The sequence below is a fragment of the Tasmannia lanceolata genome, unplaced genomic scaffold (genome assembly GCF_043159265.1).
Source record: "Tasmannia lanceolata isolate RefF3 unplaced genomic scaffold, GAP_Taslan_0.1 ptg000025l, whole genome shotgun sequence".
NCBI lineage: Eukaryota > Viridiplantae > Streptophyta > Magnoliopsida > Canellales > Winteraceae > Tasmannia > Tasmannia lanceolata.
Window position 1 is genome coordinate 14,021,305 of NW_027518702.1, and position 27,734 is coordinate 14,049,038.

A 27,734-nucleotide genomic window follows, 5' to 3' on the forward strand; every position below is an offset into this window, starting at 1 on the left:
GTACTTACAAGGAATCTATCCAACCTACTTCTGCTAGAGCCCCTAGCCCAAGTAAAGTAAGCGCCCGACATAGATATATCAATTAGTTAAAGTTTTACAATGAACTCGGCAAACACTTTTATGTGAGCGTTAGATCTCGCACAACCCATTCTTTCTCCCACCTCTTTAACCTCATTGAAGTCCCCCCCAATACACCAAGGAATAGACCAGAAATCCCTAACTTTCTCTAATTCTTCCCACAACAGACTTTTTTCCGCTCTCAGAACCAGCCCATAAACCCCTGAAAACAGTCACATCGAATGATCCTCCTTTTTTAAGACCACCGACAGAGAAAACCTACCCCTCCAGATATCCTGAAGCCGCCAGACATTTTCATTCAATGTTACTAAGATCCCACCCGATGCTCCAGACGATCCCACAAAAGAAAAATCCCAGACCCCTTGTACTCCCAAACCTTGTACAATTCGTCGATTTACAACCTCCATTTTTGTTTCCTGTAAACATATAAGATCCGGTTTGAACTTTCGAACCAACTCCTTAACGTGAATTCTCTTCTCCTGATGATTCAGGCCATTAACATTCCATGATAGTATTTTCATCACACACCCGATATTGTAGACCGCTTTCCCCTCCTAACACTGGTATTTCTTCTCGACAAATCCACGGATTCCCCATCTATTGCCGCTTCAAACTTGTAGTTTAGATCGATCCTTAGCTTTTGTAATTCTCTATCTTTCCTACTTGAAGACTCGCCGGCCCCCTTGCCAGCCCCTTTGCGCAGAGACTCTTTCGACACTGAATCTCTCATCTCAGCTGATCGGATTTCAGAAATGTAATCTTCCTCAGGACCGGCATAAACAACACCCAAAATCTTACTAACCCCCAGGGTATGACCAACAAGGTCCTCAATAAATTTGCCTTCTATCGAATCTTCCCGAGACTCACTTTCTATTTCCAAAGAAGCCCCGATGGGTCTCAAACCCTTATCTACTATATCCGAATGAACTTCCTTAGTCAATACTTCCGGGCAACAAGAAGAATCCCCCTGACATATCTTCTTCAAACTAAGATATTTGGGAGATTTTTTCTTAAATTCTTTTCCAAAACCCTTTAACTTCATATTATCAGAAGGACGGATCAATCTCTCCTTCGATTCAAGGGACAATGTAAGAATGGAGGGCATACGGAATTTCTCCATCTCATAAAGACCTAGACAATCAACTCGCATAACCAGCACTGGTTTCCCTGATTGCTGATTATTCCTCAAACCGCCGCACCCCTCGATGACGAAGCCCATCGCTCCAGATCGCATAGAAAAAGACATCCCATCCTGGGGAGCCTGATCCCCAACCTGCGAGGATACTTCCACAGACGAGCCCCCATCCTCTTGAGATCTTTTCTGGTTGCTACTCTTATCTACCTCCACGATGCTATCTTCCTCAATATCCATATCAAAGATCAGATGCAAAGCGACGTCTGCCAAAACAGCTCGTGAAACCCCAGCCGCCGAGCTCCAACCTTCGGAAGGACAGTCTAGTCTCAGAGATCTTTCTTCCAATGAGGACGGAGAGCAAGAAAAGGAGACCCTATCCTCTTCCCCCACTTCTAGAAAATCCCTCCTGAAACTGAATGATTTTGATCGAGATTTTTCCAAGCTTGCAAAGCAAACAGCAGAGATTGAGGCTGATCATTCGTTATTGCTACTTTTTAAACCAGGCCCATTACTACTGGATCCACAGAGCCCAGCTTCATTTACATGGGCCTTAGCCCAATATCCAGACGTTGCTGCAGCTAGCAAAGGACCCAACTCCCAAGGCACTTAAGTTACTTTTAATGCCCCCTTTACATAGGTTTTGAAGTATTTTTTTGGTTTCACCCTTTATTGTGATTTTTATGGTGTTTCTGAAATTTTATTTTTACTTTTCTTTTAATTGTTGCCTGATGGTGCTGTTTTTTTTCCTCTAAATCTTCCTTAGGTATGTTTCTCTTTCTTTTCCTTTTTTTTATTTAAATAAGGTTATAATACTTCCTTTTTTGGGCCGCCCCATACATCGCACGGGTCTGCAACTAGTGCAACTAGTGACACTGATAGAACAGAACATTCCATGTCACCATGATCTAGTTCCACTACAAGAAAAAGGGCTATTACCAACGTTCTTCTTCTAGCGTTTTAGAAAAACGTCGCTAGTAGGCTATATGCACAGAAGTTCGTACATGGAGTGACAGAGAAGAATTATTCCCGCTCCCCGCCCAAAAAAATATGCCTTGGGTATTTACCAACGTTCCGTGAACGTCACTAAAACTGATTAATCACCGACGTTTGCTAAGTAAAACGTCGCTAATTTGGATTATGAGTTACCGACATTTAGAAAATGTCGCTGATGATGAGAACCACCGGCGTGAGTTTCGGAACGTCCGTGATTTCACTCCCAAATAAGTCGGGGAACCATATACCCCTCGAGCGGAGTTCACTTCTCAGCTCCTTTCTGTTCGTGCCGTAAAAACAGGAACGAGCCCTTAAAAACTCCATTTCTTCCTTAAAACTTTGTGTTTTGCTTAGTTTGTACCTTGAGAACTTTGGTTTTTTGCTTCCCCATACCAGAAACGAGCCCTGGAATCTCCATTTTCTTCCTCATCATTGCAATTTTTGGGGGTTTTGGGCGATTTCTCATCTTTGCAGTTTTGTCTAACTCTCTCACAGTTCTATGGTGAAAAAAATGAAGATTTGATCTTCTCGGATTCCCTTCGCTCCTAAAGAATAAGGTCGAGATGGGGTATTTTTTCTTTTTTTCTTTTTATAAATTCAGTTTCATCTTGATTTTTGGCTTTTCCTCTTTGATCTTCTCGGATTCCTAAAATCTCCATTTTCTTGCTCATCTTTGCGATTTTTGGGGGTTTGGGACGATTTCTCATCTCTCAATTTTTCTTCAACTCTGATATAAATTCAAACATTCAGGACAAGAAAAACAGAGTAAGGCGTAAGCCAGCGTGGATGGCAGATTACAACCAGGATTAGTCTGTTAACAAGAAGGTCTTAACTGATAATTGTTGCATTTCAGTCCACTCAGCAATTTTAGTATATACGGGGTAGAATTATACTCAATGTAATTGACCGTATGGCTTAGTAAGTATAAGGAAAAGTAGAATACTAAGTTGGTTGTAAGGTCTGACAGGTATCACAGGCCGTCATGATATGCTTTTATAAATACGAGTGCCATCAGAAAAAGAAATGAGGAATGAAATATTTCTTCTCTGATCTTCTTCTTTTTCTCCTTCTTCTTCTTCTCCTCATCATCTTCTGAAAACCCTAAAATCTGAGATCCTCAAGCTATCATTGGTGCTTTCATTGATTACTCTCCACCTCCACAAATGGCAGACAACACGCGAGCACAATCCAAAATAGACGAACAACTCAAACTCCATCAGCAGCAGCTCAATGAACTCCGTCTCACCCAATCTCAGCAACATGAGGAGCTTGTGGCGATGATAAAACAGTTGCAACAAAACAAGCCAACAACATCGTCAACAAGAACAAATAGTGATGATCATTCATCACATGCCGCTGAGGAAGGGATAATTCCTTTTCAACAAAATTACAGTAAATTCATTAGAATGGACGTTCCGCGTTTTGATGGCACCGATCCGATTGGGTGGGCGTTCAAAGTTGAGCAGTTCTTCAATTTCTATAGCATCCCAGCAGATCAGCGTTTAACAATAACCTCGTTTCATCTGGATGGTCCAGCTCTGTCCTGGTTCCAATGGGCTAAGGCGAATAATCTGCTAAACTCATGGAATGGATTCCTTGATTCCGTTCAATTGCGTTTTGGCCCATCTCTCTATGAGGATCCCAAAGGCGAGTTATCCAAACTCCATCAAATATCCTCTGTTGAAGATTACCAAACTAGATTTGAAACAACATCCAACAAGGTCAGCGGCCTTTCCGAAGCTTTTCTCATTAGTTTTTTTATTTCTGGTCTTAAACCGGAGTTGAAAAGAGACTTGCTCCTTGCACAACCTACCTCTCTGTTGCAAACATTCTCTTTAGCAAAATTGTATGAACAAAAATATGAAGAATTGAGGAAATATTGGAAACCAGCATGGCCTAAGCCCACGCATGGTCCAGGATTGTTACCAACACCTTCTCTTTCCCCTGTTAAAGCAATTACAACAAACCCAGTTCGTCAATTTCCAATTCGCACCAGGCCATTATCTAAAGAAGAGATGAAAATCAAAAGGGAAAAAGGGCTTTGCTACTTCTGTGATGAAAAGTACATTCCAGGCCACGATTGCCGACGACGATTATATCATCTCTCCGCCATGGATGATGACACAGAGGGTATATTAGAGGAGGATTTCTCTGTTGCGCAACCTCACAGTCCTGAGGCGGCACACGAGGTACATTCAGATGAAATCAGTTTCTATGCGTTGGTGGGTCACCAAAATCCAAATTCAATTCGACTAACCGGGGTAAGTGCTCAACACTCTGTTCATGTTTTGATTGATAGCGGCTCCACCCATAATTTTGTCAAGGAGACAATCGCCCAGAAATTGAACTGGTCTGTGTTACCTACACCATCATTCAACGTCCTCATTGGAAATGGAGAGTCCCTGATTTGCAACAAAAAATGTGTTAATGTCACACTGTCATTACAAAACCATGAGTTTCCAATCGATATTTTCCTTTTACCAATAAAAGGTGCCGATATCATCTTGGGTATTCAGTGGCTCGCTGAATTAGGTTCAATCCTTACAAACTATAAACTCTCAACAATGGAGTTTCAATGGAAGGGTAAACAAGTCAAGTTGATAGGCGAAACATAGTTAAATCCCTCTCCACTCAGAGCTATCCATCTCAAAGGTTTAACCAAAACAAATTCAATTGCTTCCTGTTTCACACTAATTTGTCTTCCTCATCACCCTTCCAGTTCCCATATTACTGAGTTTCAGTCTTTGGAAAGGCAAAACAATATACCAGTTCCCATTTCCAATCTTTTACTTCAGTTTCATGAGATCTTTGAACCACCAACTGAACTCCCTCCTCACCGCGAATGGGATCATCAGATCCACCTTTTCCCAGGTTCCCAACCAATCAATGTTAAACCATACCGATATCCCCACTTCCAAAAAAATGAAATTGAAAAATTAGTCCAGGAGATGTTACATTCCGAAATTATAGTTCCCAGCCATAGTCCATATTCATCACCTGTTCTTTTAGTCAAGAAAAAGGATCAAACATGGCGCTTCTGTGTTGATTACAGAGCCCTTAATGCAATCACTATTAAAGACAGGTTCCCAATTCCAACAATTGATGAGTTAATGGACGAACTCCATGGTGCCAAAGTGTTTTCCAAAATGGATCTACGATCAGGCTATCATCAAATTCGGATGAAAACAGAGGATTGTCCCAAAACTGCATTCAGGACTCATGAAGGGCACTACGAGTTTTTGGTAATGCCTTTTGGCCTTACCAATGCTCCATCGACTTTTCAAAATACCATGAACATGCTCTTTAAACCATTTCTTCGTCAATTTGTTATCATCTTCTTTGATGATATCCTTGTTTATAGTCGAAGTATGCAGGATCACATCAACCACTTAGCTTCTGTTCTTCAGTGCTTATCCACCAACAAACTGTATGCAAAAATGTCTAAATGTCTGTTTTGTCAATTCAAAATTGATTATTTGGGACATATCGTATCGGGTGAGGGAGTTCAACCTGATCCAGAAAAAATCAGAGCTATGCAACAATGGCCACAACCAGTCAATCTGAAACAGTTAAGGGGATTTCTTGGCTTGACGGGGTATTATCGCAGATTTGTTCAGCATTACGCCACTGTAGCATTTCCCCTCACAAACCTCTTAAGAAAGGATTCATTCCACTGGTCCTCAGAGGCTCAAGAAGCTTTTGAAAAACTAAAAATTCTGCTGACTCAGGTTCCAGTCCTCGCCTTACGTGATTTCTCACAGGAGTTTGTAGTTGAGACTGATGCTTCCAGTATAGCAATTGGTGCCGTGTTAATGCAGCAAAGACACCCCATTGCTTATTTCAGCAAGAAAATGACCCCTACTATGTCAGTTGCATCTGCATATGTGAAGGAGCTGTTTGCAATCACTGAAGCCGTTAAAAAATGGAGACAATATTTGCTTGGCCGGACGTTCACTATATACACTGATCATAGAAGTCTCAAAAATCTGATGAACCAAGTTATTCAAACCCCAGCACAACAACAATATTTGAGTAAATTACTGGGTTATAATTACTCAATTGTTTACAAATCCGGGAAGGAGAACAAGGTCGCAGATGCGTTATCCAGAGTTGAAGAGAATTCCCACTGTCCAGCAAATGCCTGTTCCACTTCACTCCAGATGGCTATTTCACAACCAGTTTTTGACATCTTCTCCCAGATTCAGTTGGACAATACTACTGATCCTGAATTGCTTCAACTACAGGACCAAATCCAAAAGGGCATCGCTACTCCAGAATTTACAGTTACAAATGGGCTCGTTTTTCATAAGCAAAGGATATTTATCAGTTCAACCTCCCCACTTCGATTCAGAGTTATGCATGAATTTCACAACACTCCACAATCCGGACATGGCGGGAATCTTCGTACTCTCTTACGCATTTCTGCAAGTTTCTTCTGGAATACTATCAGGAAGGATGTTAAAGAATTTGTAAAGAACTGCCTTGTCTGTCAACAAACCAAATATTCCACTAGTCCTCCAATGGGATTATTGCAACCCTTGCCTATCCCTCAGTTCATTTGGGAAGATGTCACCATGGACTTCATAACTGGCTTACCATCTTCAAATGGGTTCACTACTATCTTCGTTGTCATTGATAGATTGTCGAAGTCTGCTCACCTTGGCGCCTTACCAACAGTTTATAATGCAGTGAAGGTTGCCAAATTATTCTCAGACATGGTAGTCAAATTACATGGATTTCCAAAATCAATCGTGTCTGATAGGGATCCCATCTTTATCAGCAAATTCTGGGGAGCATTGTTTAAATTGAGTGGAACTTCCTTGAATCTTTCCTCGGCATATCACCCACAAACGGACGGCCAATCTGAAGTCCTGAATAGATGTGTGGAACAATATCTCAGAGCCTTCTCCCAAGATAATCCAAAACTTTGGCATTCCTATCTTCCTTGGGCGGAGTATTCTTATAATACATCCTTCCACACAGCGATTAAATTAACTCCTTTTGAAGCTGTATATGGCCGTCCACCACCATCTATTCCAACATATATTCCGGGATCTTCCCCAATCGAGGCAGTGGACTCTGAGCTCAAACAGAGAGATGTGATCTTAGCCAACCTCAAACTTAATCTGAGCCGAGCACAGTCGAGGATGAAATGTTTAGCAGACAAGAAAAGAATTGACAAGGATTTCGAAGTAGGCAGTTGGGTTTTACTGAAGTTACAACCTTATCGCCAACACTCAGTAGCTACCAGATCCTCGCAGAAGTTTAGCAAACGATTTTATGGTCCATATGAGATAGAGGAAAGAGTTGGGAAAGTAGCATACAAATTGAAACTTCCAGAGGGTAGCAAAATTCACCCTGTTTTCCATATATCACTTTTGAAACCATTTCACGGTCCTCTTCCTAATTTTGTTTGTGACTTGCCTGAAAAAAGTTTCAGTAATCATCCTATCATCTCTCCTTTAGCCATTCTGGGAACACGAACTGTTCTACGAGGAGAAGAACTTCTCCAACAGGTGCTGATTCAGTGGACAGGACTCCTTCCTGAAGACACTTCTTGGGAAGATCTAAATGACCTTCAAAAAGAGTACCCACAATTGAACCTTGAGGACAAGGTAAATTTTGAAGGCGTAGGCAATGATAGAAATTCAAACATTCAGGACAAGAAAAACAGAGTAAGGCGTAAGCCAGCGTGGATGGCAGATTACAACCAGGATTAGTCTGTTAACAAGAAGGTCTTAACTGATAATTGTTGCATTTCAGTCCCCTCAGCAATTTTAGTATATACGGGGTAGAATTATACTCAATGTAATTGACCGTATGGCTTAGTAAGTATAAGGAAAAGTAGAATACTAAGTTGGTTGTAAGGTCTGACAGGTATCACAGGCCGTCATGATATGCTTTTATAAATACGAGTGCCATCAGAAAAAGAAATGAGGAATGAAATATTTCTTCTCTGATCTTCTTCTTTTTCTCCTTCTTCTTCTTCTCCTCCTCATCTTCTGAAAACCCTAAAATCTGAGATCCTCAAGCTATCAAACTCTCTCCTACAATCGTAAGAAGAAGAAAATGAAGATATGATCTTCATCTCTCTGACAGTTTCTAAACAAAGAAGAGGAGGAGGTCAAGCAAATAGGTATAATCTCTGATGTATAGTTTTCTTCTTTCTTCTTTTAGTATTCATCTAATGATCTAAGTTCTAGGGCTCTATTAAGTTTCATCTTGATTTTTGGCTTTTCATCTTAGATTTTCATTTTTCATCTTTCCAGAACCCTATTTCTTTGGCAAATCGTGGTGTATTTCGACTTCAAGCTCGGCTTCTTGCACTTGACTAAGGAAATCACAGAAAAGCTCGGCTTCTTTCTTTTCTTGTAATTTCTTCTGTAGTTTTTGAAATACCTGCTTAATTATCGAACACCTAGAAAAAAATTTCATATTGTGAAATTTTCTGTCAACTTAAATCCAGATTATGATATTTTAGTCTATTGGTTAAGTAGAATTAGCTACATGATGCTGAAAATTGAAGCGATACGGTGTTGTTTTCTGCTTGTGTAATAGATTTATGGCCTCTTAGGATACCACCAAAATGGGTCCTTATTTGCAAATAAGATTATTTTAAGTTAGTCTTATTTGCATATAGGACATTAAGGCCAATTTAGAATTAGCTACATGATGCGTAAAATTATATATAAGTGACGACTAAATGCATGAATGATTATGCGCATATTATTTTAGGGTTATCCAATGACACCCTTTTACTCACAAGTGAGTTTACAAATATCTAATTTCTCGACATCAATTGTAACTGCTGAACATATTTCATTATTTTTCGAACATCAACATGCATGAATTGTTCTAATGGCGTCCTAATGGCGTCGAGTGTAGGGAATTTAACCGGGTAGAACTTACCCCTAAAAGCTTGCCTTTAGAGGAGGATGCCCATTCCCTTATAACCCATCCCCATCCAAACTTATCCGATGTGGAACTAGTTGCTTTTGCGTGGAACCCCAACAGAATGTTGCTCTGCAGTTTCTTGTAGGAATCCCTTTCTAGGTTCGAACTTAAATGGTGTCTAATTTCTTATCTTGATTTGTTTGTGGTTCAATGAAATTGTTTCGATTCAACCTAAAGGTAGGTAATCTGGGAAGTTGGGCATCAGTCGAAACTTTGGGAGCTATGGACGTGCTACAGAAGATGTTCATTTTAAGTCATAAAATAATGTCTTTTAGAGCTGCCAAAGTGTATCATTTAAAACTTACCAGGATGGGCAACACCACCACTAAATAGGCTCTGGACTATGTTATCAAGCATCGATGAATTCCTTAAAAATTTGATCTGAAGACCTGGAGGCTTGACATTTAATTTCTAGGGTGCAAAGCTGTGTAAACCGAATGTGATCAATGAGTATCATAGAAGGGCCCTCAAGTTGTTGGAACTTTAATAATTGAAGCAACATTATTCCACTAGACAACTCCCTAGACACAATGTGTCTCTGGAGCAACTGGTTGTTTCACACTTTGCAAAGAGTTGTGTATGTGTTGTCTGGTCATAATGTGTCTTTGGATGTCTACTATTCTTAGTGACAAAATGCTTGTTGCTCCCCTTTCAATGTTTTGATGATCACATCAAAGTATTTTTTGATGTCAACAAAATGCTTGCTGGTAGGGGTGTCTGTAATTGACTATTGTCTTTCATTTTAGGTCTGTTCGTTTTCGATTTGTGTTCCTGACTGTCTAGTCACAATGAGCTATTTGTCATAGATCTGACAAAAGTAGGTTTGTTTGGCTATTTGATTCTTTTTTCCTATTTCAACTTGCCATTTCTACAAGCTCTTCTCGAATGGTAATCAATTTCCTCATTATGTTACAGCTAGTGACAGTCATTTCCCTTCAAAATAGCGATGGAAGCACTAGTTTTGTAGTCATTGACATCCTGCTCACAACAAAAACTGATCAGTTTTTTTTTCCATCTGTACAACCTTTGTAAAATTCTTACTCTCATCCAAATTTGCAGAAAAAGCATCCGTTTCTCGAGGGGAGCTTCAATTTACGATTAAGTGACAAGGTAAGCCCCAAATCCTCTATAATTGATGTTGTTTTACTTTTGGCAACCCTGGAATTCTTCACAAATAGTCAAAGTAATAGCTTCCTGTTGAGTTGAAATGTCATGCATCATCAACAGGGTCGGTGGCAAGCAAGATGAGCCTTCAATGTAAGCAGTTTCTTCCACTTTCTTGAAGAAATTTTAATTGTTCTGTCTTGTGCATAAATTCTTGTTACAGAGAAGCTCCATTCTATCCGCACTCTATCATTAGGATTCTGCCCTATGTTAAAATGAACTATTCCCTTGATTTGTCTGTCATTAAGTGTTGGATAACAAGTGTGATTTTCAACAACTATTATCCAACATAAAAGCTCCTTCGCATTTTCTCAAGAATCCTTTTCTTCCTCTTGGATCTTGATCTACATGTGGCTGTTATCTGATGTTATGATCAGATTTCAGCACATAGCTCAATTTAATTTCATGTTTCCTCTGTGCTGCAAATTTGATATCACATTTTGAAGTAAGCTTTTTTTTTTTTTTTCAAATCTAACTCTCAAATAGTGACTTGGATCGCAAGAGTCTAGTGAGCCTGTGTGGCTGCTCTCACATGTAACAGCCCATCCTTAGTTTTTAGTGGTTAGTTTCATGTTTTGTGAAACAACCAGTTACTCGAAAAGCTTAAGCTGTTAGAGTTGGTGTTATTTAATCATTTATACTTCATTAATCTCCCTCATGTCTGCCCCCGGCCTTTTTTGGGTTGGCTTTACATGTCCGTTTTTTTCAATCTCAAGGAGTAGTGAGGTTTTGAACCCCATGATATGAGTTAAGCAATAGCTCTGATATGGTACACTTTAAGCTGTAAAGAGTTGGTATTACTTAATCATTCATACTTCAACTAGTTTGAAGTTGCAAAATGGGAATTTTTTTTGGTCTCCTGTGTGGCTGCTTTTCCAATTGACTGTGTACTCCCGAAATATTCCGATTCTGCTTCTGTTTTTTTTTTCTTTTCTTTTCTGGTGCTTTCTCCTACATCGCATGTATAAGAACCATCTCAGGAAGCAATAGCTATTTTCTATTGTCATCCCATGATAGACTTAAGGTGATTAACAAAATTTAATAGTATACATATGTATGCTCTTGAACCTGTAATATTAGTATTATTACTTAACAATACACAAGCTAGCTTAGTTGAATTGATTTGCTAAAAGGTTCTTTACGATTGTGTAATGATAATATATTAGTGGAATTGCAGTTGTTGACTTAACAGAGAATTTTTCCTCATTTTAGATGGTCATAACAAATAAATTGTTTTATGATATGTTTGGAATTATGACCGCTTCATTTGATTTGGTGATTTTCTTTAAACAAAATTATGCCTGATATGACAATTGCTAAATGATATTTGCTATATATGTTTTACCTTAGCAGGATTATTTTTCAATGCCAAATTACTATGCTTACAGTTCAAGTTAAAAATGGTTTTCATATGTTATTTGATTGCATTGGAATATTGCTCATTTTCTTTGGTGGACTTGTTCTTAAAATTTGTACAAGTATTAGAATAGACTAAAAACGTCTGTACACATACTATTATACCTACTTTCTTGATCATCAGAGTCATCCTTTTTTTTTTATAAGAATCAATTGATTTCTTCATATGAAGTGATTTCATGAGAGAATCATATCTCATTTGGAACCCTATTTGTGACTCCAGGGAATTAATTGAGTGAATTGTTTTTTTATTTATTCATGTGTGTCTGGAACTAGTAAGGCCTAGATAGATCTGAGATGCTGGAGGAAAATTATTTAGAATGATTTCTGTGGTCTCTATTCACTCTCTTTGGAAAAGTGTAGTATAGATATATGTAGCAAGCATCTGAGTTAGTGGTTTCTTGAATTATACAATATGGTCATGGTGTAAAATTTGCATTTTACATCACAGGGGATGTCTTTGGTATAAGGGTTGTTTCCCTTTCCTCATACAATTCTTGTCAGATCTTGGACAAATTAAACTGTCCCAAGTCCTTCATTTGTTATTCTATGACTAGAATCGAGGAAACTTGGTTTATGTCAATTGATTGCTACAATTATAAGTAACCTAAACAAAGTTTAGGGATTTTAATCCATCCCTAACCATTACAAGGAGACTTGGGCAGCTGAGGTAAAATGTACATTAATTCATTTTATATCAAATTTTCTGACATCCAGAGAAGTTTTACTTATTAGATGGGATCCAGATTTGTGGTATAATTATAGATCAGTGAAAATCGGACCACCAATAGAAAGTCGACATATGGCACCAAGATGTTTGGAGACCTCATGGCATCCTAAAGGCAACGGAGGGAAATGACGCCATTTCACAACTCTTCCAGGAACAACCATTCCTTAGAAACCAAGCCCCAAAGGCAACCTCACTGATGACGAGATCAAGATAGAAACTAACTACTTAGGAATGTCGGCTAGTCACAAAGACTCAGACAATGGTGAGTTTCCTAAACCGCCAGGGACTCTAAGTCTATAAAAAGGGGACAAAACTCCAAGTCACACACATGATATCACTCAACCACCACTCCCCAACTTCATTTTCTCTGCTCTTCCTTCCTGTGCTCAGATCAACTATTGGTGCACGACCTGTCTAAACCATTGGAGGGTCACTCCAGAGTCCAAACTGATCCCTCTAACAAGTTCCTTGTGCTCGCAATTCGTAGGTCGTCCAACGGAGCTGAGTTCATATGCGGGACTGCCTAGGACAGGAGCACCAGTGCGGATTTCGACATTAACAGATTGGAATCATCCGTGGGAATTGATAAGAAGAGAGTTTTGAGCACCATAGCACCAAGGAAGAGCAACCACACTCACCAAGAATCACCTTCTATGCCGAGACCAGTTTCTCGACACAGTTCTCAAAACCGTTTTCAACCCAATGAAGTCTGACCTCCGATATGATGGTCGGGCCAACGACGAAGGAATTCAACAACTTGGCCAGGCAGGTCACTGATCTGACCGACCTAGTCTGAAGGCTTATAGAAAGAGAAGAACGACCTGAAAAAGCATCTAGAGGCAACACCAACAGAACCGACCATCCCACATCGACACGATCTAGCTCCTCTAAAAGGAATCCAAGGAGACAATCTATTTATGCGTCCGAACCACCCCGAAGAACATAACCCGAAGAATGTCGATCTCTGCAGCAAATCCAGGACATCAACCAAAAGATCATCATGATGCTTTTTCAGGCGAACTACTGATCAAAGATGAACTACCAATTTGTGGAGTTTTGTAAATTTTAACGCATGAAATTGACATCAGTTTGTTTTAGGGACTTTTGGCAATAATTTTCTAAAAGTTTACTGTTTGAATAATACCTAATTCTTAGGGTTGTTTTAGCATTTACTTTGCTAGAGAGGGACTAATCGGCAAAAATCCCTTCTAGTAATTTTAGTAACAAAAAGGAGACACACCGCACTTCAAGTTGTCGGATTTCTTCTATCCATTTATCACAAATATGATTCTCAAGTCTAGTATTTTTCAAAAAGTACAATGGCCCACTTCATAGGATGATCCAAACTGTTCATTTGTTGGCCCACAATTTAAATAGGTTGTGCCCCGAAAATTATTTCCATAGAATGATCCTAACCTCCAATCTATAGATGGAAAACCTCTGATCAAACGGTCAGAATCATCCTAGGGAGATGATGTACTGACTACAACCTATCTACATTGTGACCCAACAAGTGAGCGGCTTGGATCATCTTATGAATGAGGCCCACTATCTATGTTTTGAAAAGCACTAGGAGTTATGTGAGAGAAAAAAATACCCTGGGAGATAGGTGGGAAAAAAACGTCCTAGAAGTATCCTGGTAAAATAAAAATCCCATGTTTAGTTGACCGGATTATGGTGGGAAAAAACAAAACCTTTGTTTGGTTGCTTGAACTGTTGGGTAGAAAAAAATTCTTCTCAAGCTTATTTTTGGTTCCTAAGTTTATTTTTGTTCCTGGGGTTATCTTGGGATAAGATGAAAAGGCAATTATTACGAAAGTGGGGTTAAAAAATTCACCCCGCAAGTAATCATTACAAGAGTGGGATTAAAATAAGCCCAGTCCTAAAAGGCAACCAAACATGGGATGGGGCCAAAATTTAACTAACTCTCCCACATAACTCCCGGGAACAAAAAAAAAAACACGGCAACCAAACAGAGTTTTTGTCATAGCTTCTTTTATAATTTTTATAATAAAATTAAGGGATTTGCTAAGTACTTTTGCAGAAAGCCATTTCATGACTTGATTTTGCATGAGAGAACAGCCACCTCAGATGAATTAAATGGATAAGACAAAAATCTGCTAAAAAGTTAATCCGTGTGGCTGTTATCTTATGCAAAAGTGAGCCACTTGTTGGGATACGTGTGCGCACTTGTATTGTTTTGGATGATGACTTCACACCCATTCACACGTGAATTGACTTCATAAAGCGTTAAAGTCTGACGCTTTTTTATTCTTTTTGACATCAATTTACCTGAAAGAGGTGCGATTCATCCTACAGGGGGTGCGAATTTACAATCTCCCTTTGTTTGTTTTGCACCCATGTCGCAATACTCCGTGATTCCAGCACGGGATCCCATTTTCCTAGCAACCCTCATTATTAAAAAACATCTGACTATGTGGGTAGCCACGTGATACACGCGCTGTCTTGTAAAACATAGCCAACTAAATCAAATGGACGGTTTGGATCATCCAATAGGGCACAACCTATTTACATTGTGGCCCATCAAATGGACGGTTTGGATCATCATATGGTGTGGGCAGTACAGTACATTTTGCAAAATACTAGACTATATGGGCTTACGCCATAAAAAATACAGGACTATACGGACTTACACCATATAAAAACTAAAAAAACTCCAGTGCAATGTTATCAGGTTGCCACTAGCGTGGCACTTTATTCCTTTCAGTTACTTCCTCTCTCCTCTATTTGTCTGTTTCTGTCTCCTCTCTCTCTCTCTCTCTCTCTCTCTCTCTCGTGTACTTGTTTTTGAGATTTTTTTTCTTTATCTAGAGGCTCTATACTATCCATTCTTTCTCTTATACTTTTACTTTCACTTTCCCACTCTGTTTCTCTCTCCCTTTTTCTGCCCACTTCGCAATTGGTTTCCAGCAAAGCTGACTTGGAACAGTCTCAGGTGCTTCTCTTTTGAAGATAACATTCATCAGTTTGTTTTACTCTTTTGGTAGATTTCTTTTTCTCAATTCATATCTTTTTTTACTCATTTCATAGATATCTTTTTCTCAATTCATATCTTTTTTACTCTTTCTGTAGATTTTTTTTTTCTGTTCAAAGAGCTCCTACTGCCTAAAGTTGGAGGCTTGAAGAAGAAAAAGAAGAGCCCAAAAAAAACATATTAAAACCTCACCTTTCTTTTCCTAGAAAAAACCCTTATTTTTTAAAAAAGAAAAGGAACCCGTGAACTCCCCTTTTAAAAAAAAAAAAAAAAATTTCTTTTTTTTTTTAATCTGTTTCTGTTTTATTTACCATTTGCACTGTGTAAAAAAAAAGTTAGAAATTTTGACTATTGGAGATAAAAAGTAAGAAATTTGTGAAGAAATTACTTCCTAGTGAAAGTTATGTGATAGATTCAAAGTTTAAGTAAATTTTTGATATATGTTGTGCAATTTTATCTATTTTTGAACCGTATTTGCTTTATAAGATCACTAGTTCAGATTTTTCATGCTGCCTTTTAGGTCTGTGGACATCTTTAGATATTTGTTTAGTAAAAAACAAATTGGCCTCTTATCTCTTTTTTACTCCATAAAAACTAGGAAGGGAGAACGCATAGATTTTAGAAGATTCCAGACCACTTAAAGGGATCCTTTGGTAATGATTTTCTGTAGTTGAAACAGAAAACCTGGTAACCACTTGCAGCCAAACAGAGCCATATAGTGAAATGGAAACCATCTGGTTTCAGTTTCTTTTTTCACAAAAGAAGCCTATTTCTCTGTCAATAGGGAGGAGACAAACATTTGATTTACCTAGAATTTACCTCTTAGAATAGTGATAAGTAGTGTTTAGTTGCCAACCTCATAGAGAAGTGGGAGGGGGTGTCATTACCAATATAGAAAGATAAGAGAGAAAGAGAAAAAGCATCATTCTCCAAGCCAAATTCCACCTTTTTTGAGAAACTTGGCTTGAAATGTTTAAGGGACATAGATGCCACATCACCGGACATGCAATATTTACCTATGAAACTTGTCTCGTAGTCTCCAGGGATTTAGTTGCTACATTGGCAACCAAACAAAAGATTTTGTTGACGTGGCACCCAAATGCAAAGCAAAATCCCTAAACTATCCTGGCTTTTGGGTAACCAAACAGTGAAAACGCAGCTCCAAGAGTAGAAATTTGAAGTTTTCAACAACTTGCCTACCCCCCCCGGCCCAAAAAGAAAAAAAAAACACTTTTGTCTTTTCCAAAATGTCCTCCTCAACATCTCGAATGCAGCTCTTTAATAATGTATTCTCTAAGGGAACATTTCGGAATGCATAGGCGAATCTCATTTAAGAGAAAATCATCTTAGAGCCCTTCTTTGCAAAACTTCTAAATTTCATCAAAGTCTTCATCATTGGTATACATGATCAAATACTTCGAGTTGCATAGTCCTGGAATTGATTAGAGCTACTCTTCTACTAAGAGCATCCGCTTCTTGCTTGTATTTTTCACTCTTAAGCTTTAGCACAAAACTATATGCTTGTAAGAAAGAAACCCACTTTGCATATCTTTGGTTTAGGCTCCGTTGAATGTTGATGTGTTTGAGAGTCTTATGATTGGAATTTAGAATAAGCTCTCTTTGAAGAAGATAGGACTACCAATGCCGAGGTGCTTGAATAAGAGAATATATTCCTCATCATAGTTAGAGTTATGGAGAACTACTTTGGAATCCAAAGGTTTTAGACTGAGTAGGACTAAGGCAGAGTATATGGAGTGCAACTTTAGTAATATAATTATGTAAGGAGGCGGGACGAGGATGTAGTAAATATGACTGGACAGGAGGTACCTAAGAGGGATATCTTTCGCTATCTTGGTTCAATTCTACATAAGAAAGGAGAGATTGAAGAGGATGTTAACCATAGAATAAGAGCAGGTTGGTTGAAGTAGAAGCTTGCCTCAGGAGTTCTGTGCGACCATAAAATCCCTACCAAGTTGAAGGGAAAGTTTTATAAGACAGTTGTAAGGCCAGCCATGCTGTACGGCTCAGAATGCTGACCCACCAAGAAGCAACATGTGCATAAGATGAGTGTAGCGGAGATGTGAATGCTTAGATGGATGTGCGGCCACATAAGATTACATAGAATTAAAAATGAAGACATTCGTAGAAAGGTGGGGGTGACACCAATTGAGGAAAGATGAGAGAGCACTGCTTAAGATGGTTTGGACATATCCAACGTAGGCCTTTGGATGCTCCGGTGAGAAGAGGCGACTCGTGGCAAATTGATGGAGTAAAAATAGTTAGGGGCAGATCGGAAACAACTTGGGTAGAAATAGTGAGGAAAGACTTGATAGCTAGGAACGTAGCAGAGAACATGACCTTGGATAGGATAGAATGGAAGAAAATGATCCACGCAGAAGAACCCAACTAGAGCCGGGTAGATTCCTTTCACCTTCTTCATGAATTTTTTCTAAAGGATTCATTTAGCCAACCCCAACTAGTTTGGGACAAAGGCTTTGTTGAGTTGAGTTGAGTTGAGTTGAGGTAGAGTACTTCTTTGCTTCATTGTGTTTTTTAACTAAAGAAAGCAATGAGATGACCTTCTTGGTTAAATACTCTGCTAATGCTCACATGAGAGGCATCGCAGTCAATCTCGAATATATTCTCAAAGTCCGGCAAATCAAGCACGTACAGGAGTACTAGACAGCTTGTCTTTTACAAGTTGAAAACTCTTTTCGGCCTCGATTGTTCACTTGAATACGTCTTTCTTCATGTAATCAGTTAAGGGGGTTGATATAGTACTAAAATTTCTTATGAATCAGCGATAAAATGAAACCAATCCATGGAAACACGTCGCTTCTTATAATCTCTTTGGTATTACTTTAATCCGTGTGGAAGTCGACACAAAGCCTAGGAAAATTAGGCTAGTTGTAATAAAAGAATACTTTTCGAGGTTTACATAGAGTTTTTCACCAAGTGGTTAGAACGACCCTCAAATGCTTTACATGCTTACTTTTATCATGATTATAAAGAATAATATCATCAAAATAAAAAACAAATTTTTCAATGAAAGGGCGAAGGACTTGATTCATTGCCTTTGTGAATGTACTTGGAGCATTGGAGAGGCCAAATGACATAACTCATATAAGCCTTCACATGTCTTGAAAGCAGTCTACCTTTCATCGCCTAGCTTGATCCGAATTTGATGGTAAACACTTCTAAGATCAATCTTGGAGAATATCTTTGCACTGGCGAGCATGTCAAACATATCGTCAATTTTTGGAATGAGAAACCGATATTTTATAGGATCTAGTTAATGCCATTGCTGTCCACACACATACGCCACTTTCCATCTTTCTTTGGAGTTAATAAAGTCGACACCGCATAAGGACTCATACTTTCTTTGACGTAACCTTTCTTCAGCAACTCCATGACTTGCCTATTCAACTCTTCATGCTCTTTAGTACTCATACGTTAGTGAGCTTTGTTTGGAAGATTAAAACCTGGAAATCGGCTCAAAGAGTCCTCTATTGTTCAAAGAGATTCATAGATTGCTCAAGTCTTCAGGCAAACACAAAGAAATGCCAAATTTTCTTCACAAGTACAGAAAAAAGCCTAAGGGAGCAGATAATTGGCAAAATAGAAATGGGAGAAGGGACTCTTCCATTCAATCACCTTGGTCTACCCCTGTTCACCACTAGGCTATTTATGAAAGAGTGTCTTCCTTTTATAGAAAAAGTTTGGAATAGAATAGAAATGTGGAATATCATGCATTTATCCAGAGTGGGAAGAGTAGAGTTGGTATAAACGGTCCTTAACCCTTGCCACCTTTACTCGGCAGCGGCATTTTGCATACCCAAGGGTATTCTTGGCTTCTTGCAGCCATAGAAAAAATATTTAGAGACTATATTTGGGCAGGCTGTGATATGAAAAAGGAAGTATCATGGGCTGTGATATGAAAAGGAAGTATCATCCAGTCTCTTGGGACGACATATGCATGCCAAAAAATGAAGGGGGGCTTGGAATTAGGCGCCTGGTGGACATCAACAAAGCATTGCAAATCAAGCAATTTTCGCACGTCGTTAGCAAAAGGAAATCATTATGGTGCATATGGATCATATTGAAATACCTTAGAGGCCAAAACATTTGGCTGCAAGCAAGAGAGACACCCTCAAAGAACACTTGCTATATCATAGGGAGCGGTAAAGGGATTGATTTTTGGAAGCAGCCATGGCACCGGGATGGCCCGCATGAAGTGCAGGTCTCAAGACGCGTGACCCAATCCTTGACATTGCCGCCAGATCATTCACCATAGATCGTTTGTTAAAAGATGGGGAATGGGACCATGTCCTCCATAAAGCCCCCCTCATGGATTTTACTCAAATTCTCTCTAAGGGTTTGATCATAAATGACAGGGAAGACTAGGTGGTTTGAAAACCCAAAGCCGATGGCTGTTTTTCAACAAAAATTGCATGGGACACCATTAGAATAAAGCACCAAAACATCCCATGGGAGAAATTGGTCTAGTGCTCGAGCCACATTCCAAAGCATGCGTTTGCCGTATGGCAAGCCTTAAGCGGAAAACTGAGTACAAAGGATCTGTTGGCCTTCCTAGCGGACAAATCTGATCGAAGGTCCCTGCTATGCAAAGTAGAAATTGAGACTATAGACCATCTCTTCTTCACCTTCCTTTTCCTTGTTGGCCTGGATTTAGCACTCCATCCTATGGTGGTTAAATTACAGGTGCAAACCCCAAAGGCTTCTCCTGTACGAGGAAGGATGGCTGGAATCCACATTTACAGGTAAAGGGCAATCGGCAATTGCCACAAAGATTGCCTTGGTAGCGTCTATCTACAATCTCTGGACAGAAAGGAATGCTAGACTGTTTGAAAACAAAGCAAGACACAAAAATTTTGTATGACAGTCCATACTAGCAGATCTAAGGGATAAAATTAAGTTCATGCAAGTTCGAAATGTCGCGACCAAAAGGAGTTACCATATAGCAGCAACTCTCGGCTGCCCCTTGAGGATCAAGCAACCCAAACAGAGAACATTCAAATGGGAAAAGAGAACAGATGGGGGTTGCAAGCTAAACACAGACGCATCCCTTGAAAAAAACAGCTCAGCAATGGGAGGCATTATCAGGGATACTGATGGTTTCATTAGAGTTAATCTTTTTCATACTAGCGAAAAGCTTGGAGATAGCAGACCTAGGGATTGAATTCACTCCATGCAGTGACTGTCATTAAAGGAAGCTACAAATGCCCCTAGAAGAAACTCCCAATCCTTGTAAAGATTAAAGCCTTCCTCTAACAGTTCCGGTCATGGAAATTATCACACACAGGAGAGATTCAAACTCAACAGCATATTATTTATCCAAAGTTGATTGTCCATGTAAATTTTTTCTTTTTTAATGATTAATACACTAGTAGGGGTCCTGCCAAACCCCAACTTGCCTATAAAAAAAATAAAAAAATTGGAATCAAATTAATTTGATCTTGAATGTCTCTTAGAGGAGGAAGTCCATCGAGTTACTCTTGAATGGTGACATCCTTGAATTCCTCCAAGAGAGGTTCTAACACACATCGAAAGGTTTTTCTAATCCTTTAACTGTTGGACTCGAAATTTTATAAAGAGGGCAAAATAGTAAAATCCCTCATTAAAATAAGAAGAGAGAGAAAAGAAGTGGTTACGCATTACACGATCTCCTAGAGTAAAAAGGATAAATATAAAGTACTTTAATAAAAAAAAAGCCCATGACTAAGGGAAAAGAAATTCCTAAATTTTAGGAAATAAAAATGCATTGCGAAGGGAGAAGCGAGTCATCCATCTAAAAAAAAAAAAGAAGTTACGTAACTCCCCACAAAAGGGGAAGTGGAGATTGTGAAGTTACGTAACTCCCCAATCACTTCAAGAAGATTTTATAAATAGAGAGAAGATTCTTTAGCAAAGGATCGGATCTTCAGGAAGAAAAAGCTACGCGATCGGAGAAACAGAAGAAAAAGGAGAGAAAGGTGAGAAAAGATTTGGGCTGACAGTTTCTTTTTTCCTTCACTCTTTCTTTTTTTGCAGATTTTCTTCGGGGAAGAAGACCTTTCTCTTTCATGAGAAGGATGGAGAAAATCCCTTTAGAGTCTCTTCCAGGGACTTTCTAAAGGGAGAAAGATGATAAAGACTCCCTTTAGAGTCTCTTCTAGGGACTTTCCAAAGGTCTCTTTAGGATCACTTGTAGAAAATCAAGGATCAAAGCACCCAAGGCTTCGATACCCTTGTCAAAGAAAAGATCACAAACACAGCAAGAGCCAAGAAGTCAAACCACAACACACCAAATCATACAAGCCACACAAGAAGAAAGGAAGAGAGAGAGAGAGAGAATTTATATTTAATAAAATGTTCCAAGGTCGCAAACCATACACCCTTTCTTTATAAAAATAATGTTTATCTTCTTTTCCAACTCCACTGTTGCATTATCTCTCCTCTGCTATTAACGTGCTCTGTGTTTCCATTCACGTTCTCTCTGTCCATTCACGTTACGACAATGCGTTTTTATAAAGAAACTAAAAACAAAGCTAGTATCCTATTCTAATTAAAATACCACTTTCTCTACTTTTCAAAAGCAAGATATTTTCCTATTCTAATCCAACTCTAATTAACCACAAATTAGAAACTGATCTAACACCAAGTCCTAGTTTAACTAGGATTCTTCTATGTTGGTTTTTGCATCCGCCCATGTGGGCCCGCTTCGGCCCGCAGAGCGCCCCTCCGGCACACATGTAGAGAGTCGTGATGACTCTTAACATCTCTTTCGAGAAACTCCCTATAGGGAGAAGGCCTTTCTCTTCCGGGAGAAAGATGATAAAGACGGCGGTTTTCCCCCAAAAGAAAGAAGACTTTTCTTCTTTGGGAGAAAGGAGGAAATCCCTTAAAAATATCTTTCCAGAGACTCTCTAAAGGTCACTTTAAGATCTCTTCCCAGAGACTCCTTAAAGGAAAAAGATATTTCTTTTGGAGAAGAAAGACGATAAAGACGACGCCTCCCCAAAGGAAAATGAAGAAAATTTGGAAGGAAGTCCTCAAGACAAAGAAATTTCATCCGAAAAGAAGTGTTAACAAAAATCAGATTTTTCTGGAGGATAATTAACTGAAAGTTGTATTTAGATAGGGAACCTATTGATGGATAATCAGAGTTATTTTCTTTCTTCAAGAAATGTCATTTACGGCCAATAAAGCCGGAACTGTACGATCCCTACCAAAATTAATAAAACCTCTTCTTGCAAGAGGGAAATTTGATCCCAATGTATTTTATATGTGTGATTCTCTTTTTCATGCATGTGAAATTTGTTGTGAACATTAGCAACTAGCATGTAACAACTACCCTTTCTTTTGTAAATTTCGACGAAATGAGAAAATTGATACCCTCCTCTTGTAAAGATTTAGGTGCCTTTCCCTCTTTACTAGGCAAAAGAACAATTTATACTTTTCCCATCCTAATGGTGTATGAATTTTTACGACCATCATGGGTGACATTTCTATCATATTGCCATGACCTTCCTAGGAGTACGTGGCAAACATCTATAGGAACTACATCACACCAAACTTTGTCATTGTAATTCTTATCCATTGCAAATGAAACTAAACATCGCTACAATGATTTGATAACTTCAATTTATAAGAAAAAGAAATCTCAAAAGCTAACTTAAGGCCTAAGCAATTAATCTCTGCTGACCATCTAAAGTAACTTAAATAAAAGATAAAAGCATGACTAAAATAACTCTAAAATAGAAATCCCATATGTTAGTGTCTAGGTGAAATTACCCCCAATTTTCGCTAATAACATGTGTAGGGTTAGCTTTGACATTTCAGCAAAGAAGAGAGGGCATTTATGTTCATGGAAATTAAGTTCACTAATTTTATTTCTTCAGGCACCCAATGCTACTTTAATTTACTGTTACCTGCAATTTTCAAAAATGCTTTTCCCAAAACCGCTTTTTGAAGAAAATGTGGTATTTGAGCAGCAAAAGACTTTTTTGGCCAGCTCTCGTCAACGTCAGCTGTTGGCTAACTCCTTCCTATCACACCACATGTTACTGATTGTTCTTCGTTAATTGTTACTGTCACAGTAGAGGAAAGACTGGTGTTTCCATATTCCACTACCAAAGGAAATTTTCAAAAGACCTCATGTCAACTTTAATCATTCTGGATTTTTTCTGTAGATCATGATAGAGCGGTTCTATTTTTTCTGCAGATTTTCCGGGCTATAATCATGGCAGGAGGAAGTAGTGACAGTCTTGCAAGGGAACTTGATCAGACACCCACATGGGCAGTTGCTGCCGTTGTTACAGTTATTATATTAGTCTCTGTTATATTGGAGAAGGTTCTTCATAGGCTTGGAGAGGTAATGAGTAAATGACTGATCTCTCTCTCTTTCATTTGAATTTATAAGTAAAATATTTTGGTTTTAGATGTGGGTATTTGGAAAAATGTTGTGTTTTTTTGTAGCAATTTTTTTATAATTTGGATTTGATTTTATTGGTGAGGTAAGGAAAAGTGATTGGATCTTTGGATTTCATAAAGAGTTATAATGATGGGTGTTTATGTTGGTTTGGTGTCATTTAAGTGGTTCAAGATTTAATAAACTTCCCATTCTTTTTTGTTTAGATTTTGGGTAGAGGTGTTTGGTTTTTTCATTCAACGGAGTGAGGGAAAGGTTTCTATTGATTTTCTGGTCTTGGTTCTTCAGTTTTTTATTATTGGATTTTTTGCATAGAAGGTTGAGGTTTTGGTTATTTATTCATTTTTTCTTTTTTAATTCTTAGTTGCCAGAGGGAAAAAATTTCCATTTCGGATTATTGCTCAATAGGGTTTTGAGTTCAGTTAGTGCAGTGTTGAGATTTTGAGGTGATGTTGACTGTTTTTTCTTACTTAATCGTTTTAACTGTAATGTTCATTTCTTTGTTTATTTAGATGTTAAGGAGATTTTATTTTTATTTTCTAACACTTAGGTTGCTGCCTTAGTAAAGTTATGATGTCACTTATTTCAATAAAATTTGAAGGTTTTGTAATGTTGCATATGTGAGTATTAATTTCAGTCGTTTATGCAAAGACGTAAGAAGGCTCTGTTTGAAGCTCTTGAGAAGGTTAAAACTGGTAAGAACACAACCCGGGTTTTTATGATTCAACTTGGGCTCAGTCGGTTTTTCTGATAGTTATTGCATTTTTTTATTTTGTTCAAGTGTTGCTCACTTTGAGCATTGCTCACTGATTAGGATCATGGTTTAAAATTTCGGTTTCGGCTAAAATTTCGGAGTTATCCGAAACCAAAATTTCAGCCGAAATCCCGAAATTTCGGATTGGCCCACGAAATCCCGGATTTTTGGGACGAAATTTCGATCGAAATTAGTGCACGGAATAAAAAATTATTATTTAATTATAAATTTTGGAAATTCCGGTTTCGGTACCATTTCGTTTCAGTCTTCACCGAAATCCGAAATTTCAGATTTCGGTCGAAATTTAAAACCATGATTAGGATAAACCATGAAAATGAATGTGTTCATGGTGATCCTTTTTTTTTTTGTCAGGTTTATTGCTGTGATTCTGTGAAACAACCAATTGCTCCAAAAGCTTAAGCTGTTGGAGATGGTGTTATTTAATCTTTTATACTTTAACACTCCCCCTCATGTGTGGCCTCTCTTTTTAGGGTTGGCCTACACGTGGCACATGTGGCCCCTCTTTTGGGTTGGCCATTAGATATGAATCTCAATATCAAGAAGTTCAATAACTCTGATACCATGTGAAACAACCAATTACTCCAAAAGCTTAAGCTGTCGGAGATGGCGTTATTTAATCTTTTATACTTTAACAATTGCTGTTTCTACTTGGAAGAGAAACCGGTGGCTAACTTATTTTCTTTTTCCTTTTGGAATACTGCAGAGCTGATGGTTCTTGGTTTTATTTCTTTGCTTCTGACAATCGGACAGAGCTACATTGCCAAAATCTGTATCCCAAAGAAAACCGCAGATACAATGTTGCCGTGTGGACTCAGGAAGGAGATAACTAATAAACCTGAGGAAAATCGGCGAATGCTTTTATGGGATGATTCCTTTGCGAATTTGAGTTCACCGCGTAGGGTTTTAGCTGGTGGGTCAACTTATAAGTGTAAAACTGTAAGTAACTCTTCTCGTGCTGCATCATTATCATTTAGTGAGGTTTAGTTGCTTGATGGGGGTTCAAATTTAGATTGTTCTTGGGAATTTTTATGGAAACATTAGAAATTATTTTACAAGGATATGCATGCCTGTCCTGAATTATGACTGCATTGACCAAGTACTCAGCCACGTTCAACCAAGTACTCAACCGCATCGTGCCAAGTCAGCTAGGATCTTCTTCGGCTGCGTTCCGTGTCGCATCCGCGTTTTTAGGCACTGCACAGAACATGCGTACTATCTAGAATGTGAATGGGGAGGGAACTAGTCACCTGCTTGTTATATATTTGGAACTGCTTTCCACTAACACTGAATAACTCAAAAATTGTTCTAAAAACTGTAGATCCCATATAAAAAACTTAGATGCATTTGAAGATTCAAGTACAAACTATAAGCTTCAAGATTATCTGTGGAAATAAGAACAAATTTCCTGTGGCCCCATGCATTGTTCTATGGAAACCAGCTGGGCCTAGGTCATCCTATTTGAAAGTCAATTATAAATCTTTTCCTATAAATATCAAAAGAGATGAGAAGTAAAAAGGATTTGACGCAGACCCTTAAAGAAAAATAAAATTCCTATTCATCATATAAACCTGGGGGACCTTAAGACTCAAAAAGTGGCACCAGAAAAAGAATTAGGAAATACTAATTTGATTTTTTATTAGAAAAATATTTTAGGTCAGTGTTCATGGCATCGCATCTGAAATGTCCGATTGAACTTTGTATTTTTGGAGGTTATTCTTTCAAGGGAGAAAATATGCTTGCAGGTTTATGCATATTAACGTAAGACAAACAGAGGGCTCTTTGATAGGCTAGTCACTGGATAAATATCTAGTTTCTTACCACTGGTCAATCTTGAATATCAGATTTGAAGTTTAATTGCATTCAATTTTGTGCTATATGAAATGTATACTGTGTATTGGACCTTATTAATGCTTTCTGTTCCTTTTATGATTACTAATGCAATCCTATCAACAGGGGAAGGTGCCTCTTGTTTCTACAAATGGGATACATCAGTTGCACATCTTCATATTTTTCTTAGCAGTTTTTCATGTAGCATATAGTGCTCTAACAATGGCCTTTGGAAGATTAAAGGTTGATTTGAAATTTGGAAATATTTCTATGGTTTTTCCTAATTATTGGAAATTTAAATTTAGAAAAAGTTACCTCTTATTTCATGCAGATCCGTGGGTGGAAAGAATGGGAGAAGGAGACTACATCCCTTACTTACCAGTTCTTTAATGGTATTCATTGGACTATAGAACCATCTTTATCCACTTTTTTCTGATCTCTCACACCACCTTTTCTATTGGGAAATGATATCAGCACAACCATGGTTTGATAGTTGCACTAACCCATCTTGTCTTTTATTATTTAAAGAGCTGTCAAGGGTTATTACAGTTCCCAAAAAGCTCTTACAAACCAATTAAAAATGAACAGGAAGTTTTTTTTTTTTTTGAAGTTGTGTTTTTTCAAGCACTTCAATCTCCTTTATCATCATAGTTAAAGTCTTTTTTAATACTGCCATTCAGATCCTGCAAGATTCAGATTTGCTCATGAGACATCTTTCGTGAGGGCACACAGAAGTATCTGGCTCAGGATTCCAGTCTCATTCTATGTTGTAAGAATTTTGGCATTGCTTTCATAATTTTTTTATCGGTAAATGTATACATGTACAGACAAAAACATGCATATCCAAATATGACATTATCTCATACCTTCCTCTCCTGGATGTTACCCTGTTTTGCAGTTCAGTATTTATAGCTTGGCCTAACAAAAAGGATAGTGGTGTCTTCAGTCTATGTCACAAATATCTCCGATATTTTCAAAATATAGTGATTTTATCACGGTATCTTGATAAAACGACAAAGTCCCAGAATAATCCCGAGAAGATAAAAAATTATAGCGATATTTTCATTTATCGCGATAATATAATGATAAGATCACGAAATTTTTATGATATTCTCACAAAATTTTTACTATATTTTTTCTTAATTTATGTATTTTTAAATAATTATATTTGATCATTTTTCCCGTTATAAACCCGAAAAAAATAAAAAAAGATTAATATATCATGAGATTTTCCCT

The 27,734-nt window shown here is 38.2% G+C and overlaps 1 protein-coding gene and 1 long non-coding RNA gene across 5 annotated transcripts in view; both read left to right on the forward strand.

Annotated features, from left to right (window-relative positions):
* The first annotated feature begins 10,061 nt into the window (after window positions 1–10,061).
* LOC143858120 (uncharacterized) lies at window positions 10,062–13,611 on the forward strand. 2 transcript variants are annotated; one of them, XR_013238870.1, is made up of 4 exons: window positions 10,062–10,270; window positions 10,388–10,417; window positions 12,487–12,732; window positions 12,958–13,611. It is a non-coding gene; the product is annotated as an uncharacterized LOC143858120 (long non-coding RNA). The 2 variants fall into 2 exon arrangements; XR_013238869.1 differs by having other exon boundaries at window positions 12,506–12,732.
* Window positions 13,612–15,246: 1,635 nt separating this feature from the next.
* The window catches only part of LOC143857719 (MLO-like protein 9), a 30,084-nt gene continuing 17,596 nt past the window's right edge, over window positions 15,247–27,734 (forward strand). Inside the window, exons 1-7 of one of the 3 annotated variants that reach the window (XM_077368173.1) lie at window positions 15,247–15,474; window positions 23,690–23,839; window positions 24,534–24,591; window positions 25,375–25,607; window positions 26,625–26,741; window positions 26,830–26,890; window positions 27,179–27,267. In XM_077368173.1, coding sequence (XP_077224288.1) covers window positions 23,708–23,839; window positions 24,534–24,591; window positions 25,375–25,607; window positions 26,625–26,741; window positions 26,830–26,890; window positions 27,179–27,267 — 690 coding nt within the window. In that variant the 5' untranslated portion in view covers window positions 15,247–15,474; window positions 23,690–23,707. The remainder of the gene's footprint in view (window positions 15,475–23,689; window positions 23,840–24,533; window positions 24,592–25,374; window positions 25,608–26,624; window positions 26,742–26,829; window positions 26,891–27,178; window positions 27,268–27,734) is intronic. The other 2 variants (XM_077368172.1, XM_077368174.1) reach the window with 2 other exon arrangements.